The sequence below is a fragment of the Microtus pennsylvanicus genome, chromosome 8, assembly GCF_037038515.1.
Source record: "Microtus pennsylvanicus isolate mMicPen1 chromosome 8, mMicPen1.hap1, whole genome shotgun sequence".
NCBI lineage: Eukaryota > Metazoa > Chordata > Mammalia > Rodentia > Cricetidae > Microtus > Microtus pennsylvanicus.
This window is the reverse complement of record NC_134586.1, coordinates 62,117,582-62,133,739: the sequence shown is the minus strand read 5'-3', so window position 1 is coordinate 62,133,739 and position 16,158 is coordinate 62,117,582. Positions and strand designations below refer to the sequence as shown.

Genomic DNA, 16,158 nt, shown 5'->3' with positions numbered 1-16,158 from the left:
GAAGAGTCTCTCTCTATAGCCCTGGCTATCCTAAATATTACTCTGTAGACTAGGCTGGCCTCAAACTCACAGAGTTTGTCTGCTTCTGCCTTCTGAATGCCGGGACTAAAGGAGTACGCCATCACACCTGACATCATGCTGTATCTTAATGCTCTCTCTGTGTTGATTTTAGGAAGCTCCCAGCCCTGGGAGGAGGACTGAGGCCTTGGTGGCCTCCATCACCCACGTGGGGGAATCCTGGTACTGTGGGTGAGGCCATCAGTGTCCTGAGCTTGGGTACAGCCTCTGACCTCCTCTCCTCTCCTTCCGCAGTCATCCTTCTACGGTCGCTTCCGGCACTTCTTGGATATCATTGACCCTCGGACACTCTTTGTCAGCGAGGTGAGTCACAGCTGGCACTCAGTGGAGGCCCCTGGCCTTTGTGTCTTGTCACTCTGGAATGTGTGGGTCCTCAGAACGGATGAGAAGGCAAAGAGGGTAAGGAAGTTCAAGGTAAAAGGAAAGTCATCCATCTCTGTATTTGTCTAGTTCAGTCAATCAAGAGGGCGTTCCTACTCGTGCCGAAAGCCTTCTCCCGTGATTCCATTGGTGCTCACTGTACTCTTTTGAGAGAAACAGCATTTATGTTTTTGAAAACCTCAATGATGTTACCAATTATGTAAATTATATACCCAGCACAAAAGTTCAAACTGGGCTCAAGGTGGGGCTCAGTGATATAGTGTTTGCCTATGTGTGCAAGACCCTGGATTAGATCCCCAGCATGGCAGGAAAGGGGTATCAAGCAGTCTAGATGTGGCTAGCAGAGCAAAAGGTAGGTACCTTTCGTTATCCACTGTGCTCAGTTCCAGTCTCTCTGAGGCCACCGTTGTGCATGGCTTTTAATATCGAGTTTATTATGGCATTGTGTGCCTTTAAAGTTGTGCGGGTCAGTATATCCCATCAGTGAGTTGCAGCCCAATGAAAGATCCTGTTTTAAAGGAGGTAGATGGCAAGCCCAAGGATGACTTGAGGTTGTCTTCTGGCCTCCACCTGGACACACACACACATGCATACAAACACATGTGCAACTACACACATAGGAACATCATATACACACACATTAAAAAAAAAAGCCAAGTGCAGTGGCCTTCCTGTGTAAGCTGGGGAGGTGGAGACAGGAGGATTGCTGTGGTGTTTACCAGTGCAGTAACATGGATGAGTTCCCGCTCAGTGAAACACTTGCCTCTAAACAATAAGGTGGAAGCCAACTGAGGGAGGCACCCAGTGTTAACCAAGCTCTGGCCTCCACATGCACAATGCACATGCGAGCACACTTGGTGTACTTGTATATGTTCAGGTGCACACTTGTACATGCATAAGAGTGTAAAGCATTCCTGTCATCTTTTTGTTTGTTGGTTGGTTGGTTTGTTTTGTTTTTTGAGACAGAGTCTCTCTGTAGCTTTTGGAGCCTGCCCTGGAACTTGCTCTTGTAGACCAGGTTGGCCTCGGACTCTCAGAGATCCGCCTGCCTCTGCCTCCCGAGTGCTGCGATTAAAGGCGTGCGCCACCACTGCCTGGCGCATTTCTGTCATCTTAACAGCTGGCTGTGCTTTGTTGCAGCCAGTCCCCTCTGTCCCCAGCTCCCACCAGCTTCTCATCTCGTTTGCTGTTTCTAGGCTGTAGCGTGTTAATGGAATCCCACGTGTTGCTGTGTCTGTCGGTCAGTCATCTCGTATTGCTGAGAAGTGTCCCACTGAGTAAATGTTCACGGATTTGTTTGTCCATTGACTTGTTTGTGGACATTTGGACCATCCCCAGTGTTTGGCTACTATGAATAAAGTTGCTATGAACATCCTTTGTGTGAATGTATGCTTTCTTTGTTCTTTCTCTCTCTTTTGTGTTTGAGAGGAGGTCTCATGATGTAGCCCTGGCTGTGTTGTAACCAGGTAGATCTTACAAGATGGCTAGCTTGTAAGGCAAGTGTGGAAAATAGATATTTAACTTCTCGGGGGACTATCACAGGGCTTTTCCAAGTGGCTTTCCGTATGACATTCCCATCAGCGACGTTGAGACTTTGAATGGCTGCACTTCCACACATGATGCTTGCTATTATCTCTTCATCTTATCCAAAAGGCTGAGGAGCATTCAGTATTATTAAATTGAAAAATAATTCTTTGCAAGGGCAGCTTAAGAAGTGTGTCTTTTCGTATGAGTTTGGGAAATGGATGTGGGAATTCATATTCATATGAGATAGCACTCGTTTATTAGACATATGCTGAACAAGACATAAGGCCTGGATATTTTGCTATCTGGTTTGATTGGCCCTAAAGGCCAAGTCCACTGCACACCTAGGCTTTGTCTGGTTTCCTGTAATGGAGGTGATTGCATAAACGTTTGGAAGAGCACCAAAGTTGAAAAGAAAACCCACTTTTCTGGCTCAGTAATATTTTATCCTAAAAAGTTCTATGACTGATTGTCTTGGTTAGGGTTCTATTCCTGTGAGGAGACACCGTGACCACAGCAGCTGTTGTAAAGGAAAGCCATTCATTGGGGGCAGCTTACAGTTTGGGGGTTTGGTCCATTACCCTCATGGTGGTGCCATGGTGGCGTGCAGGCAGACATGGCACTGGAGAAGGAGCTGAGAGTTCTGCATCTTGATCTGCAGGCAGCAGAAGTGACTGTGTGCTGCACCGAGAGCAGCTGGAACAGAGACCTCAAAGCCCACGCCCACAGTGACACACCACCTTGTCCAAACCCAGATGCAGTCATAGTTCTGAAATCCCAACAGAACTTGGGATTTCAAGCTTGGTGAGGAGTCTATGGGGGCTGGTGCTTAACTTAAGGCTGGAGATGTTGTCGGTGGCATTGGCGGTCTGGCGGGGAATGGGTTAGGGGACTTGGGAGCTCCTTCATTGCTCCTCGGCTGGCCATGAGCAGGGAGATTTTGGGAACAGAGGAGGTGCTACAGGACCCGATGCCCTCTTACTAGGAGCTCACGTCCCTCCTCCAGGGGGCCCTCTTCCAGGGGGCCCTCCTCCCTCCTCCAGGGAGCCCTCCTCCCTCTTCCAGGGGGCCCTCCTCCAGGGTGCCCTCCTCCCTCTTCCAGGGGGCCCTCCTCCCTCCTTCAGGGGGCCCTCCTCCCTCCTCCAGGGTGCCCTCCTCCAGGATGCCCTCCTCCCTCCTCCAGGGTGCCCTCCTCCAGGGTGCCCTCCTCCCTCCTCCAGGGTGCCCTCCTCTCTCCTCCAGGGTGCTCTCCTCCCTCCTCCAGGGTGCCCTCCTCCCTCCTCCAGGGTGCGCTCCTCCAGGGTGCCCTCCTCCCTCCTCCAGGGAGCCCTCCTCCCTCCTCCAGGGTGCCCTCCTCCAGGGTGCGCTCCTCCCTCCTCCAGGGAGCCCTCCTCCCTCTCCAGGGTGCCCTCCTCCAGGGTACGCTCCTCCCTCCTCCAGGTGCCCTCCTCCAGGGTGCGCTCCTCCCTCCTCCAGGGAGCCCTCCTCCCTCCTCCAGGGTGCCCTCCTCCCTCCTCCACTCAGCATTTCATTTGCTGTTGTCCTCCATCATCTACATCTTGCTTCGAATCTTGCCTTTTTGCTATTTTTGCTTATTTTGATTTTCTTCTTTTTCTAAAACAAGGTCTTGTTATTTAGTCTAGGCTAACCTGGAACTCACTCTCTACTCCTCCTGCCTCCACTTCCTAAATGCAGGGATTACCGGCATGCACCGCCACGCCCAGTGGAACACTTACATTTGAAAGACCATAACCTACTTATACATTACCAACCCATTTAGGGCTGATTTCTTGTATTAATTAATAATAACCAAACCACACACCTCCCTTTCCCATTAGCAGTTAAAATGTCAAAGCAACTCAAACACTTACTAATTAGAAGTTAACCCAGGTAATAGCAATTTTTGAATGTTCAGACGGCACACAAACTCTATCCTTGTAGAGCTCTGATAGGCTTCCAGTAGGGGATCTGCCTTTCCCGTCACTGCCGCAGCAGCGTGGGGGACCGTCTCCAGGAGCACATGCCAGCCTCTTGGGAAGTTAGTATTCTCAGAAAATCTTGAATCCCTCCCTCCCAAGTCTGCAAGGGTCCTGCGTGGACCTCCAGGCCAGCAAGACAGCAGTCTCAACCCTCACCAGAAGCAAAGGTAGTGATAGGAAAGAGTCTCTAACTTTAGTGTGCTTGGCTGGGCTGCGGGACATATGGCATGCCAGGTCCCCCGTAGACTAGAACTCAAGTCTAAAGGACCCTGTGACTGGTGTCCAGAAGGGAAAGTGGGGTGTGACTGCTTGGTTGGAGATCTGAGGGTAGGAGGACAGTAGAGGACATGAGAAGGAGGCTGTGCACAATGAAGGTCCCCAGCGAGGGAATGATCCCAGACAGCTTGGGCCACCTGCAGTCCCAGATCTGAGGCAATCTTGGAGTCTGTGGATAGGATCGTCTTCAGAAGGTTTTGCAGCTGTTGGCTTGCAATTTATAACTGGCCAAGCTTTAAAAAGATTCCAACCCTTGTATGTGTAATGAGGCAGAGGCAATTTTATCCACCGTAATTTCTCTTAGGAAGAAGGCTGTCTTTGTTCTCAGAATGCCTTGAACAAGGCTTCAGAGGAGGAGGAGGTGGCTCTGCTTGACAGCGGGAAAGAATTGTGTGCTTGATTCTAAAAGGGGAGAGGTGGGGGATGGAAGGAGAGGCCCAAACTGGGGAGGGGAGCAGGAAGATGGGTGAGCTTTGGAAGACTGGCATATGAGGTGCACAGTGAGATGCGGCTGAGCTCTGATCTCATTCCGTGCTGGAAAAAGTTCTAACGCATGCAATGGTCCACTCCATGACTGCCCCAAGGAATCCTTGGTACAGTCAATATGGTTCATGAAACCGCTGCAAGATTACCTGGGAGTTCGGAGGACTGAGACTCCTGTGCAGGGCACAGTGCACAGCATCCAGCTCAGCAAGGGAAGCTTGCAGAAATGCAGGAGAGATGTCCCAGCTTTCCATGTGGGCTATGGAATGCAGAGACCTCTGAAGGCAGGGCTGTGCAAATGGCACCTATGTTTTTGTTTTATTTGGGGAAAGGGAGGCAGACAGGCCATGTTAGTCTGGAACTCAGAATATAGCTAGGCTGACCTCAAAACTCATAATGTAGCTGTCTTGGGGTTTCTACTGCTGTGAAGAGACACCATGACCATGGTAACTCTTATAAGGGAAAACATTTAATTGGGGTGGCTTAAGTTTCAGAGGTTTAGTCCAGTATTGTCATGGCAGGAAACATGACAGCATGCAAGCAGACAAGGTTCAGGAGAAGAAGCTGAGAGTTCTATATCTTGGTCCACAGAAGTGAACTGTCTACCACGCTGGGCATAGCTTGAGCATAAACAAGACCTCAAAGCCCACTCCCACAGTGACATCCTTCTGCCAACAAGGCCACACCTCCTATTAGTGCCATTTCCTATAGGCCAAGCATTCAAACACGAGTCCTTGGGGGCCATAGCTATTCAGACCACTGCTGTAGCTGATGCTACCTTTGGACTCCTGTTCCTCTTGCCTCCACTTCCAAAGTGCTAGAACTGCAGATAGGTGTCTTCCCCCACCCATGCTGATTTTTGCCATTGTTATTTTGAGACAGATCTTATAATGTAGCCTTGGCTGGCTTGGAACTCACTATGTAGACCAGGCTGCCCTTGAACTCACAGAGATCTGACTGTGTCTGCCTTCTGAGTGCTGAGATTAAAGTTCTATACCACCACATTTGAGGATGTTTTTCTTTTTAAAGACAGTCTCTCATCTTGTAGCATAGGCTATCTTGGAACTCATTATGTAGCCCAGGACTGGCCTTGAACACGTAATAATCCTCTTGCCTTTGCCTCCCAACATGAGACAACACACCTGGGTCTAAGTTCTTCTTAATTTTTGTCTTAAGGTGGCATAAGTTGGGTATTCTTATTTCAGTCATCACTTAAAGGTTAACAAATGATCATCTTGAAAACAGAGTGCTAGCCAAATGGTATATATATATATTATAAAACATATATGATATATATGTGTGTGTATGCATATTCAAATGTATATATGTATTTTTATGTGCATGGGGATTTTGCATGCATGCATGCCTATGCATCTCGTGTTTACCTGGTGTTTACAGAGTTAGAAAAGGGACATTAGATACTCGGAACTGGATTTACAGACCACCATGTGGGTTTTGGAAATTGAACATGGGTTCTCTGGAAGAGAATCAAGTGTTCTTAACTGCTGAACCTTCTCTTCAGTCCCAGAAATATTAATAACACCCACTCAGTACTAATATTAATATAGTAATTCAGAACTATGCTGAGTGCGATGTAGGTTAGAATAATAACTGCAGTGGGGGGAATGGGGTGTTGGCTCATGCCTGCAATGCTAGCACTTGGGAGATGGAGGCAGAAGGATCAGGGATCCAGTCTAGTCTCAGGTACGTTAAATCCTGTCAAAAACAAGCAGACAAACATTGGTGCTGGAGAGATGGCTCAGTTTTCTTCCAGAGGTCTCAAATTTAGTACCTAACATCCATGTTGGACAGCTCACAACTCCCTGTATTCCAACTCCAGGGGAACCTATGCTCACTCCTGGTCTCTATGGGCACTCCTATACACATGCACATACACACGAAAAAAAGAGTAAAAAATTAAGTATAAAGCAAACAACTCCAGTTAACTGCTGGTGTTGAGACCTGGGACTGTCACTATAGGAGAGGGAGAGGAGCCATGTGGTGCTGCTGCATTTGAACCGTGGGCACTAATGTGAAGCCAGGACTTCACACCATGTGTGCGCACACATACTTCTAATGTATTTCCCAGCTTCCTGGTTGTGCTCACTGGAAGGGTGGAGATGTGGCACACTGGCATTCAGTGCCTGGGTTCTAAAGGCCATTACATGAGAACACATAGGGCTCATTGAGAGACCGCGAATCCAGGTTTGCCGCCGGGGATCATAGGGATCAGTAAGAGACGGTGAATGCAGGTTTGCGTCAGGGAAAGCGGCTGTGGAAAACGTGAGACAGTTATGGAAGTGAGAGACACACACAGTAACTGGAAACACTGTCCCTGTTTGGACGAATTTGGCCTTAAAAGGATGGATAGATTCTAATATCCCCGAACAGGGAGAAAACAAGTCCCCAAGGGCTGGCAGGGTGGCTCAGCAGCCAAAGCACTTGCTGTGCAAGCCTGGTGATCTGAGTTCCAGCCCCAGGTCCCAATAAAAGTGGAAGAAGTGAACCAAGTCCACACAGCTGTCTCCTGACAGCCATACATGCACTGTAGCATGTTCCACACACAATGATAATAAATAAAATTTATAAAAAGTCTACAAGTCCAGTTACACTAAATGTGGGATTAGGGGGGTTGATGGCAGACACTGTCATGTTATTTTACCCCGATATTAATAGCTTAAGGGGAGAGAATTTCTTTAGCTCATAGTGTCAGAGGCTTCGGTTCATGGTCCGTGCCTTCCTCAATTCTGAGTTGCTGAGGAGGCTGCAGGAGCATGTGGTAGAGGCTTGTTACTGGTAGGCATCTCTGGGTCTCCGCTTACATTAGGGACAGCGTTCCCAGGCTTTGGGAATCCTCTGGAAGCAGAATGCTCACAGAAGTGCTCAGAGTGTGCTTCCCTAGTCTCCCAGGTCCTTCTGGATCTAATAAAGCTGTGGAACAACCTGGTGAACTTGTTTAAACAGCTGATTTAGATCAAGTTCACTGGGGACACTAACACTGGAAAGTAGGGGTTGGGTTCTCAGAAATAGGACATTAATTTTCTCTAAGCATCTGCTGCTGGGGCTGAAGACATGGTCAGCTGGTAAGGTGTCTAGCATACAAACATGAGGACCTGAGTTTGGGTCCCCAGCACCCACATAAAGAGCTGGATGTGATGTCATGTGTCTGTAACCCCAGTGCTGAGGAGAGGGTCCATGAGCTCAGTGGTCAGTCGCTGTGGATAGTGTGAGGGCTCCAGGTTCAAAGACCCTGTAGCAAAGTAAGATGGGAGCAATAAAGATAACCAGAAATTGACCTCTGACCTACACATACACACACATAACTACATGTACACACATACCCATCCCACTACACATTTACACACACACACACACACACACACACAAACTCATTTCTACACATATGTACACACATAAAATTTCTTTTAGAGTTGATAGTGCTTCATTTAAAAACAAAGATTAAATATATTAGAAAGAATATGATCAACATACAACCTATATATTAACAAATGCTTAAAAATTACAAGTCATTAAATGAAATTTGGTGGAATTAGAACACTTTCTAGGAATTTTTGAAATGGCCCTAAAATATACTTTTGCCATTTTGCAGTGTGTATTTCTGTGAAGTGATGATCTCAGCATTGCTTATGAAATCAACATATCTGTCAGCTTTGAAAACTGTTGAAGATGTTCTACATTCTGTAAAGCAGACATCCAGCCAAGATTTATTGTTGGTATTATTAGGTTTTGGTCTTTGGAGAAAGTTTCACTATATAACTTTGGCCGGCCTGAAATTCATTATGTAGACCAGGATGACCTAGAACTCACTCTGTAGACCAAGCTGGGCTGGAACTTGCAGCAATCCTCCTGCCTCTGCCTCCTGAGTGTTGGGATCACAGCTGTGCATGCTGTGCCCCACTGAGATTTAGTTCTTTATGCAAAAATAAACATCTTCATCTCATTAGTGTGCAAATTTGCTTTCATTTTTAATAAATAGAAAAATGATATGTATATAAAATTGTTTTAGAGAATATTTCTTTTTAAAATTAACATTTTAAACATTTTATTTTATAGGTATGGGAGTTTTGGCTGCATGTATGACTGTGTACCACACATGTGCATGTGTTTCCAGGACCAGAAGAGGGCATCAGGCCTCCTGGAACTGGAGTTAGGCAGTTGTGAGTCATCACGTGGGTGCTGGGAACCAAACCTGTGTCTTCTGCAAGAGCAGGCAGGGCTCTTAAACAGTGAGCCATTTCTCCAGCCCCTGTTTTTCCTCTTTGAAGACTCATTCTGTGGAGCTGGGTGGGAAGCGCCCAGCTGGGCAGCACAGATGCTAAAACCACAACTACAGAGATCATCGTGACTCCTGCACGATTAGCAAGGAGAAAACCACATGCTTAGTCACTACATAGAAGCCGTCACGTGTCATGCTGTACATTTACATATGGTTTTCCATTACTGGCCTTTCAGATGGGTTCAGGTCTTTCAAAAAATAAGTTACATTTTAATTTAGTGAGTGTTTGGGGTGGTGGAGGGAGACAGAGAATATGTGTTTATGTGCCACGGTGCAAATGTGAGGTCACAGAGCAACTTTTGGGAGTTGGTTTTGTCCTAAGGTGTGGGGCCTGGGGATTAAACTCAGGTGGTCAGGTCAGGCAGGCAGTAACTGCTTCTACCTGCTGAGCCACATCATTGGCCCTCTAATGGGACTTCTAATTTTAAATTCCCAAGGGGCTGGAAAGATGGCTCGCTATGTAAGGGTGCTTACTGGACAAGCCTGAGGACCTGGGTTTGAATTCCAGAATTTCACATAAAAAGACAGATGTGGATGTGAGCCAGGTCTGTCGGAGGTAGAGATGGGTACTCCTGGGGTTTGTTGGCCATGAGCCTCGCTCCAGGTTCAGAGAGAAACCCTGTCTAAAGGAATAATGGCAGAGAGTGAAAAAGCAGGGCACCTGGTGTCTTCATCTTGTCTCTGTGCATGTACAGATGCAGTAATACACCACACACACATGCATACACATGCACACACACACACGGCCATGTTGCAAGTCAAGTTTTTGTTTATTTGCTGGCAGTTTTGTCATACCTAGCACCTGAACATAATAGGTGCTGGGAACGGAACCCAGCTCTTCTGTGTTAGCGGCAAGTGCTCCTAACTACTGAGCTTTCTCTCTTCTGCTTTTGGTCAAAGCGTTTCTGGGACAGCCATAGGAAGGGGGCTAGGACACCCTACGAGGAGGTCTGGAGACTGCTTGCAGTGCCAGTCTCTCTGGCCCTAGGTCACACACACGGACCAGCCCCAGGCGAGAACCAGCTGTTGAGTTGTCAAGGCAGGAAGGTGCGTAAACCTCAGGCTTCCTACCAGCTGTAGACCCTACTGCCTACTGGTTCTCCCATGCCAGTCTCTCCTGCTTGGCTCTCACACTCTCTGCCTGGCACATCCCTACCCATTGTGTGGGCTCAGTTTTTTCTTTATTGTATGTGAGTGTGTGTGTGTGACTTAGTTCTGGGAAAGAGTTCTCTCTTTCCACCATTCTGAGTGTTAAACTCAGCTCGCCAGACCTAGTTTTAAGTACCTTTACCTAAAACGTCATCTCACAGGCCCTGGGTTTCAGTTTTAAAAGGTAGTTTTAAAAAGGGCCTTGTCTTTCTTTCTCAGTCTTCCTCTTCCTTCTCTCTTCCCCCTTCTCTTTCTCCTCCCCCTCCCTCCCAATACTCCCTTTCTCCCCCCCCCACCCTCTTTCTCTTCTCCCCTCTCTCCTCCTTCTGCTCTCCCCTCTTTCCCTCTCCCAGTTTCTCCTCTGCCTCTCACTTGCCCTCAGCTCTTGGCCAGATGCTCCTGCTCCCATCTTGTCTTATCACCCTGAACAGTAGATGGTTAAGGTGTCTATTCGGCATTCCGGCTTAGCTACACAGGACGCACTAGTCCAGGTTGTCTCGACAAACAAAACTAAGAGGAGGAATATATACTATACAGATGGGATTTATTATTTATAGAGTGCCCTACAGTCAGTGGCCCGATTATTCCAACAATGGCTGTCTTCCAACAGAAAGTTCAACAATCTGATAGATGTTTGGTCCAGGAGGCTGGATGTCTCAGCTGGTCTGCAGTATACCCTGGAATCCTGAAGAAGTAGGCTCCAATCCAGCGAAGGAATGGGCTTGCCAGATGAGCAAGGGCTTCTTCCATATCCCGTATATAGGCTGCCGCTAGAAGGTGTGACCCAGGTTTAGGGGGGCCTTCTCACCTCAAAGGATGTGGATTTAGGGTGGGTCTTCTTGACTGGAATGACGTAATCAAGAAGAGTCCCTCACAGGTGCACCCAGCAGTTTGGGTTTGGTTAATTCCAGATGTAGCCAAGTTGACAACCAAGCATGGCCATCACACAGGTTACAGAGTAGCTTGCATGTTACCCGGAAATGAGTTGTGATGCCAGGAAAGATTATTCTGGATCTCTCTGAGTTTGAAGTCAGCCTGGTCTACATAGTGAGTTCCAAGGACAGCCAGGGTTATGTAGCGAGGCCCTGCTTGAAAAATAAAAATAAAAATGCAATATTTTTATTCTTTGAGAACTTCATACATACATTCAATGTAGTTTGATTATATTCATCCCCAACTCTTCCACTGAACTCCTCCAAGATCCACCCCCACACCCTCCCAGCCTCATCTTCTGTCTTAGTTCTGTTGTTGCAAAGAGACACCAAGACTAAGGAACTCTCTTTTTAAAAAAATTATTTATTTTTGTCTTATGTGCATTGGTGTTTGGCCTGCATGTATGTCTGTGTGAGGGTGTCAGACCTTGGAGTTACAGACAGTTGTGAGCTGCCAAGTGGGTACTTGGACTTGAACGGGGATTCTCTAGGAGAGCAGTCGGTTCTCTTAACCACTGAGCCATTTCTCTAGCTCCCAATGAAACTCTTAAAAGAAAAGCATTTAACTGGGGGCTTGCTTACAGTTTTAGAGGGCCAGTCCATTATCCTAGTGGAAGCATGTTGGCATACAGGCACGCATGGTTCTGGGGTGGCAGCTGAGAGCTCTGCATCCTGATTCACAGCAGAGAGAGGAGACACTGGGCCTGGTGTGGACTTTTGAAACTTCAAAGTCTACTCCCAGGGATACATCTCCTCCTACAAGGCCACATCTCCTAATCTTTCCAAAGAGTTCACCAACTGGGCACTAAAAATGCAAATCTATAAGCCTATGTGGGCCCGTCTCATTCAAACCATCACAGTCTCTATATATCTTTTTTTTAATTGCAGGGTGTAGTAGTAGGCGCCATTTGTAGTAGTAGGAGCGGCGGGGCTGCGTCCCCAGCACCCTGGCCGCCTGGCTAGCTTATGCCCCGAAATAACAACACACAATCTGTATTCATTTAAACACTGCTTGGCCCATTAGTTTCAGTTTCTTATTGGCTAGCTCTTACATATCGATCTAACCCATTTCTAATAATCTGTGTAGCTCCACAAGCTGGCTTATCAGGAAAGATCTTAACCTGCGTCTGTCTGGAGTGGGAGAATCATAGCGACTCCTTGACTCAGCTTCTTTCTCCCAGCATTCTGTTCTGTTTACTCCGCCTATCTAAATTCTACCCTATCAGAGGCCAAGCAGTTTCTTTATTACTTAACCAATGAAACAACAAATAGAAAGATGACCCTCCTCCATCAGCAGGGTGATGGTGGTGCATGCCTTTAATCCCAGCACTCAGGGGCAGGTGGATCTCTGAGTTTGAGGCCAGCTTGGTGTACAAAGCAAGTTCTAGGACATCCAGAGCCAAACAGCAAAACCCTGTCTTGAAAAGCAAAAACCAAACCCGAACAAAAACTAACCCACTGATTCCAGTCTACGCTGCTCAGACTCAGAGGTGTGGGATCATCCACTGGAGCATGGTCAGCTTACACCCTCAAAGAAAATAGATTCTCCCTTTCTCGGGAGCCATCAGCTATCAGTAACTCCTCTGCTAGGGCTGGGGCTCATGAGTTCCTCCCCAGCTCCAGGCTGGAGTGTTGACTGGCTTCATCTTGTGCAGGTCTCGTGCAGGCTCAGACTGCTGCGAGTCAGGAAGGCAGTGTCCTGTCATGTCAAGAAGACACTGCTTTGTCCCCTTGCTCCCTAACTTCTGGCTCCTTCTGCCTCTTCTTCAGCGATAGGCCCTGAGCTTTGGGGCTGGGGGTTGACCTAGATGTCCCAGTTAGGGCTGAGCAATCCACAGGTTATGGTTGAGCCCTCCACAGACACTCATTCTCTGCATTTAGACCAGTTGTAAGATTTCAATTAAATTAATTAAAGACATTTAATTAAACCTCCACTGTACAAAGACACGTCTCTGATGAAGTCTGCACTAATATACAGGTGGAGAGATAGGAATTTAGAAAGTGTCCATTTAGCAAAGTATTAGTAGTCTCACCCCTGGGGCCTATGAGCTGGCTGTGGGCAGCCAGGCTGGTGATGGGGAGTTGGGAAGCAGCATCATTGGCCCGGCTGCTCCCAGCCTGGGGCTTCAGCAGGGGCCACAGCCCAGCAGCATCCCCTGAGCCAGCTGGGCCCCTCGGAGCTTTTCCATTCAGGGGCTGCCTGTTTGTTCCTGGTTAAAAAGACTTCCTGCCAAGCTCACCCAGCGCTGACCTCCCAGCATCCTCCTTCTCTAGGGCCTTTTGCCAAGCGCCATAATACAGTGGCTGGGGAGCAGGGCGTAACAGGGACACATTTCTTGTGAGCACCCAGCCTCTCTGAAAAATCCCCAGAGTGGCCAGTTCTTGTGTCCTGTCCACACAGGTGACTGTGGCCATGTCCACCCCACAGGACCTCTGAGCAAAGCTTAGTTAGGCCAGCTCCAGCCTAGAGGCCCAGAGCGAACAGGTTCCTCTGGCTGTCTTCCCTTCTGGGCCCTCAGGCCTGTCTGCAGGAACTTTGGCTCTCCTCCTTTATGCTCTTTGCCAAGCTCAGGGCTTTAATGGAACTGATTCTTTTGGCTTGAGGCTGCCTTTGATGACTGTGTCAAATGAGATGGAATCTGGCCAGGTTGTTATAGGAACTCAGGAGAATCCCTGGGGTGAGAGAAATAATGAGAATTCAGGGCTTTTCACCGCATTTCAGGAGAAAGTAGAGCGTGATTGTCCAGGTTCATAGAGGTCCTGGCAGCAGGAGGAAGCCACCCAGACTTGGGGAACCTGAGCACCTCTAGGAGGTTTTGCGGTACTGAGGGTCAGGGGTGCCTGGCAAAGGTTTAATGAAACTTGGTTCAAGTGCTAACTCCCGCATTTTACTCCTTTTGCAGCCTTAAGTGAATTAAACACAATGTGATCCAATTTTCCTGAAACACAAGGCCGGTTGTGGTGGTGCACACCTCTTGACCCAGCACTTGGGGAGTTGAGACAGGAGGTGAGATCTAGGTTAGCCTGGGCTACAAAGTGAAACTCTCCTAAAACATAAACAAAACAAAAACAAAGGACGCAAAGAAAAAAAAAACATTCCAAGTCTAGAATAAAAGTTAAGCATTTGCTGTGGTTATCTTGGTGTTGTGTACCGTGGTTGGGAATGAGGTTTTTTATGCTTTCCTGCCTCTTCTGATTTCTTCGTTTTCCTTTTTTTTTTTTTTAAATCTTCTTTTGGCCTCAAACTTGATCCTTCTGCCTCAGCCTCTTGAGTGCTGGGATCCCAGGCATGTGCCACCATGCTCAGTTTCTTTGTTGCTATTCTTAACATTTTAACAGTTTGTGCATGTGAGTTGGTGCCCATGGAGGCCAGAAAAGATCCTTAGATCCTCTGGAACTGGAGCTGCAGGTTAACCCTCTGATGTGGGTGCCGGGACTCAAACTTGTGTCCTCTGCAGAAGCAGTGTGTTTGCTTAACCACTGAGCCATCTCTCCAGCTTCCAGTCTTTGTTGGCTTGTGAAGCGGTCTCACTGTTGTAGCTCAGGCTGTCCTGTAGCTCACTGTGTAGCCCAGGCTGGCCATGGACTTCTGATCCTCCTTCCTTCACCTCCCAAGTGCTAGGACTATAGGTTTGTCCACTAATCCCTGTGCTTTAAACATCATAAATTGCTCACGTATTTGGAAAAGAGGGGCTCATGCAGGTGGGGGTGAAAGCAAATTATCCCCTTTGGAAATGAACAGATGCAGGAAGGGATGTGGCGGCCATGTGTGTGCTGCTGTTGGTGAGCAGCTCAGCTGGAGCAGTGCGCTAAGGGCTTACTGCTGGAGCGTGTGGGTCTTTCCTGAGCCGATCAGGCTCCCTTGCAGCCTGGTGGCTGCTTCTGAGAGAAGGAGGACTGAGAACAGGGTGAAATTGTAAGACTTCATGGTCTAGCCTTAGGTAATACCTCCTTTTATCTACCACCTTCTGGGTGTCGAGATAGTCACAAAGTCTGTCCGGAACCAAAGTGAGGGTGCATACACCTTATTGCTAGACTTGGATATGGAAATATTCTGGAAGACTCTGGGACATTGGGATAATGGGTGACTGTCCTTAGAGTGTCCATAATGCCAGTGAGAGTCATCTATGTGGCAAGGTAGTCATTGTTTTCTACGTTTTGATACATATGGATCTCATATAACACAGGCTGGTCTTGAACTTGCTGTGTAACGGACCCGATCTTCTGATCTTCCTGCCTCCACCTCTACAGTGCCAGGACTGCACACTACCCTGCCAGCTTACTTCTTTTACTTTTAAAATTGCTGTATATTCTCCCCTCTCCCCCTCTCCTCCCTCCCTCCCCCATATCTTCCTCCCCCTCCTTCCCCTTCCCTTCATTTGGTTTCTTGTGTAGACCAGGCTGTATTCAGATTCTGCCATGTAACCAAAGCTGGTTTGAACTCCTGATCCTTCCGACTCCACCTCACAAGTTCTGGTGTTAGGTGTATGTAAGTTATCATTCTCTCTCCCTGCCTCAAGGGATCTTTGTAGCCTCACTCTGTAGACCAGGCTAGCAGCAAACTCACAGCCGTCTGCCCGCCTCTGCCTCCTGAGTGCTGGCATTTAAATATGTGTGCCGTAGCATCTGGCTTGTTTGCCGCCCTGTGAGACAGTATCACTGTCTAGTGTACACTGGCTTGGAACTTAGTCTGTAGCCCAAACTGGATTGGAACTCAAGATTCTCTGCCTCTGGTATTGCAGGCGGACACCACCACTCCTGGAGAATTGTTGTGTGAGGTTTTTTTGTTTTGTTTTTACTGGGTGTGTATAGTTCAGTTTATGTATCTAGGCCTTTGTTAGTTGTCTGTGTGTAGTCTTGGCCATGTGTAGGCGCTGTTGCCTTTATCCCAGTCTCCTGGTGAATGAAAGCCACTTCTATCTCCTGGGTTGCTTCTAAGAGTTACTTGTATAGGTAAATCTGTCACTATTTTTTAATTTTATTCACTAATTTTGTGTGTGTTCACATGCCTCTGTGCATGTGTGGCATTCAGGGGACAGCTGGCGAGAACTGGTTCTCT

The 16,158-nt window shown here is 47.7% G+C and overlaps 1 protein-coding gene across 2 annotated transcripts in view; it reads left to right on the top strand.

The window, feature by feature from the left end:
• Nucleotides 1–16,158, top strand: part of Sfxn5 (sideroflexin 5) — a 118,903-nt gene that overhangs the window by 15,253 nt on the left and 87,492 nt on the right. For both annotated transcript variants that reach the window (XM_075983686.1, XM_075983687.1), the window contains exon 2: nucleotides 313–381. In XM_075983686.1, the coding sequence (XP_075839801.1) occupies nucleotides 313–381 (69 nt within the window). The remainder of the gene's footprint in view (nucleotides 1–312; nucleotides 382–16,158) is intronic.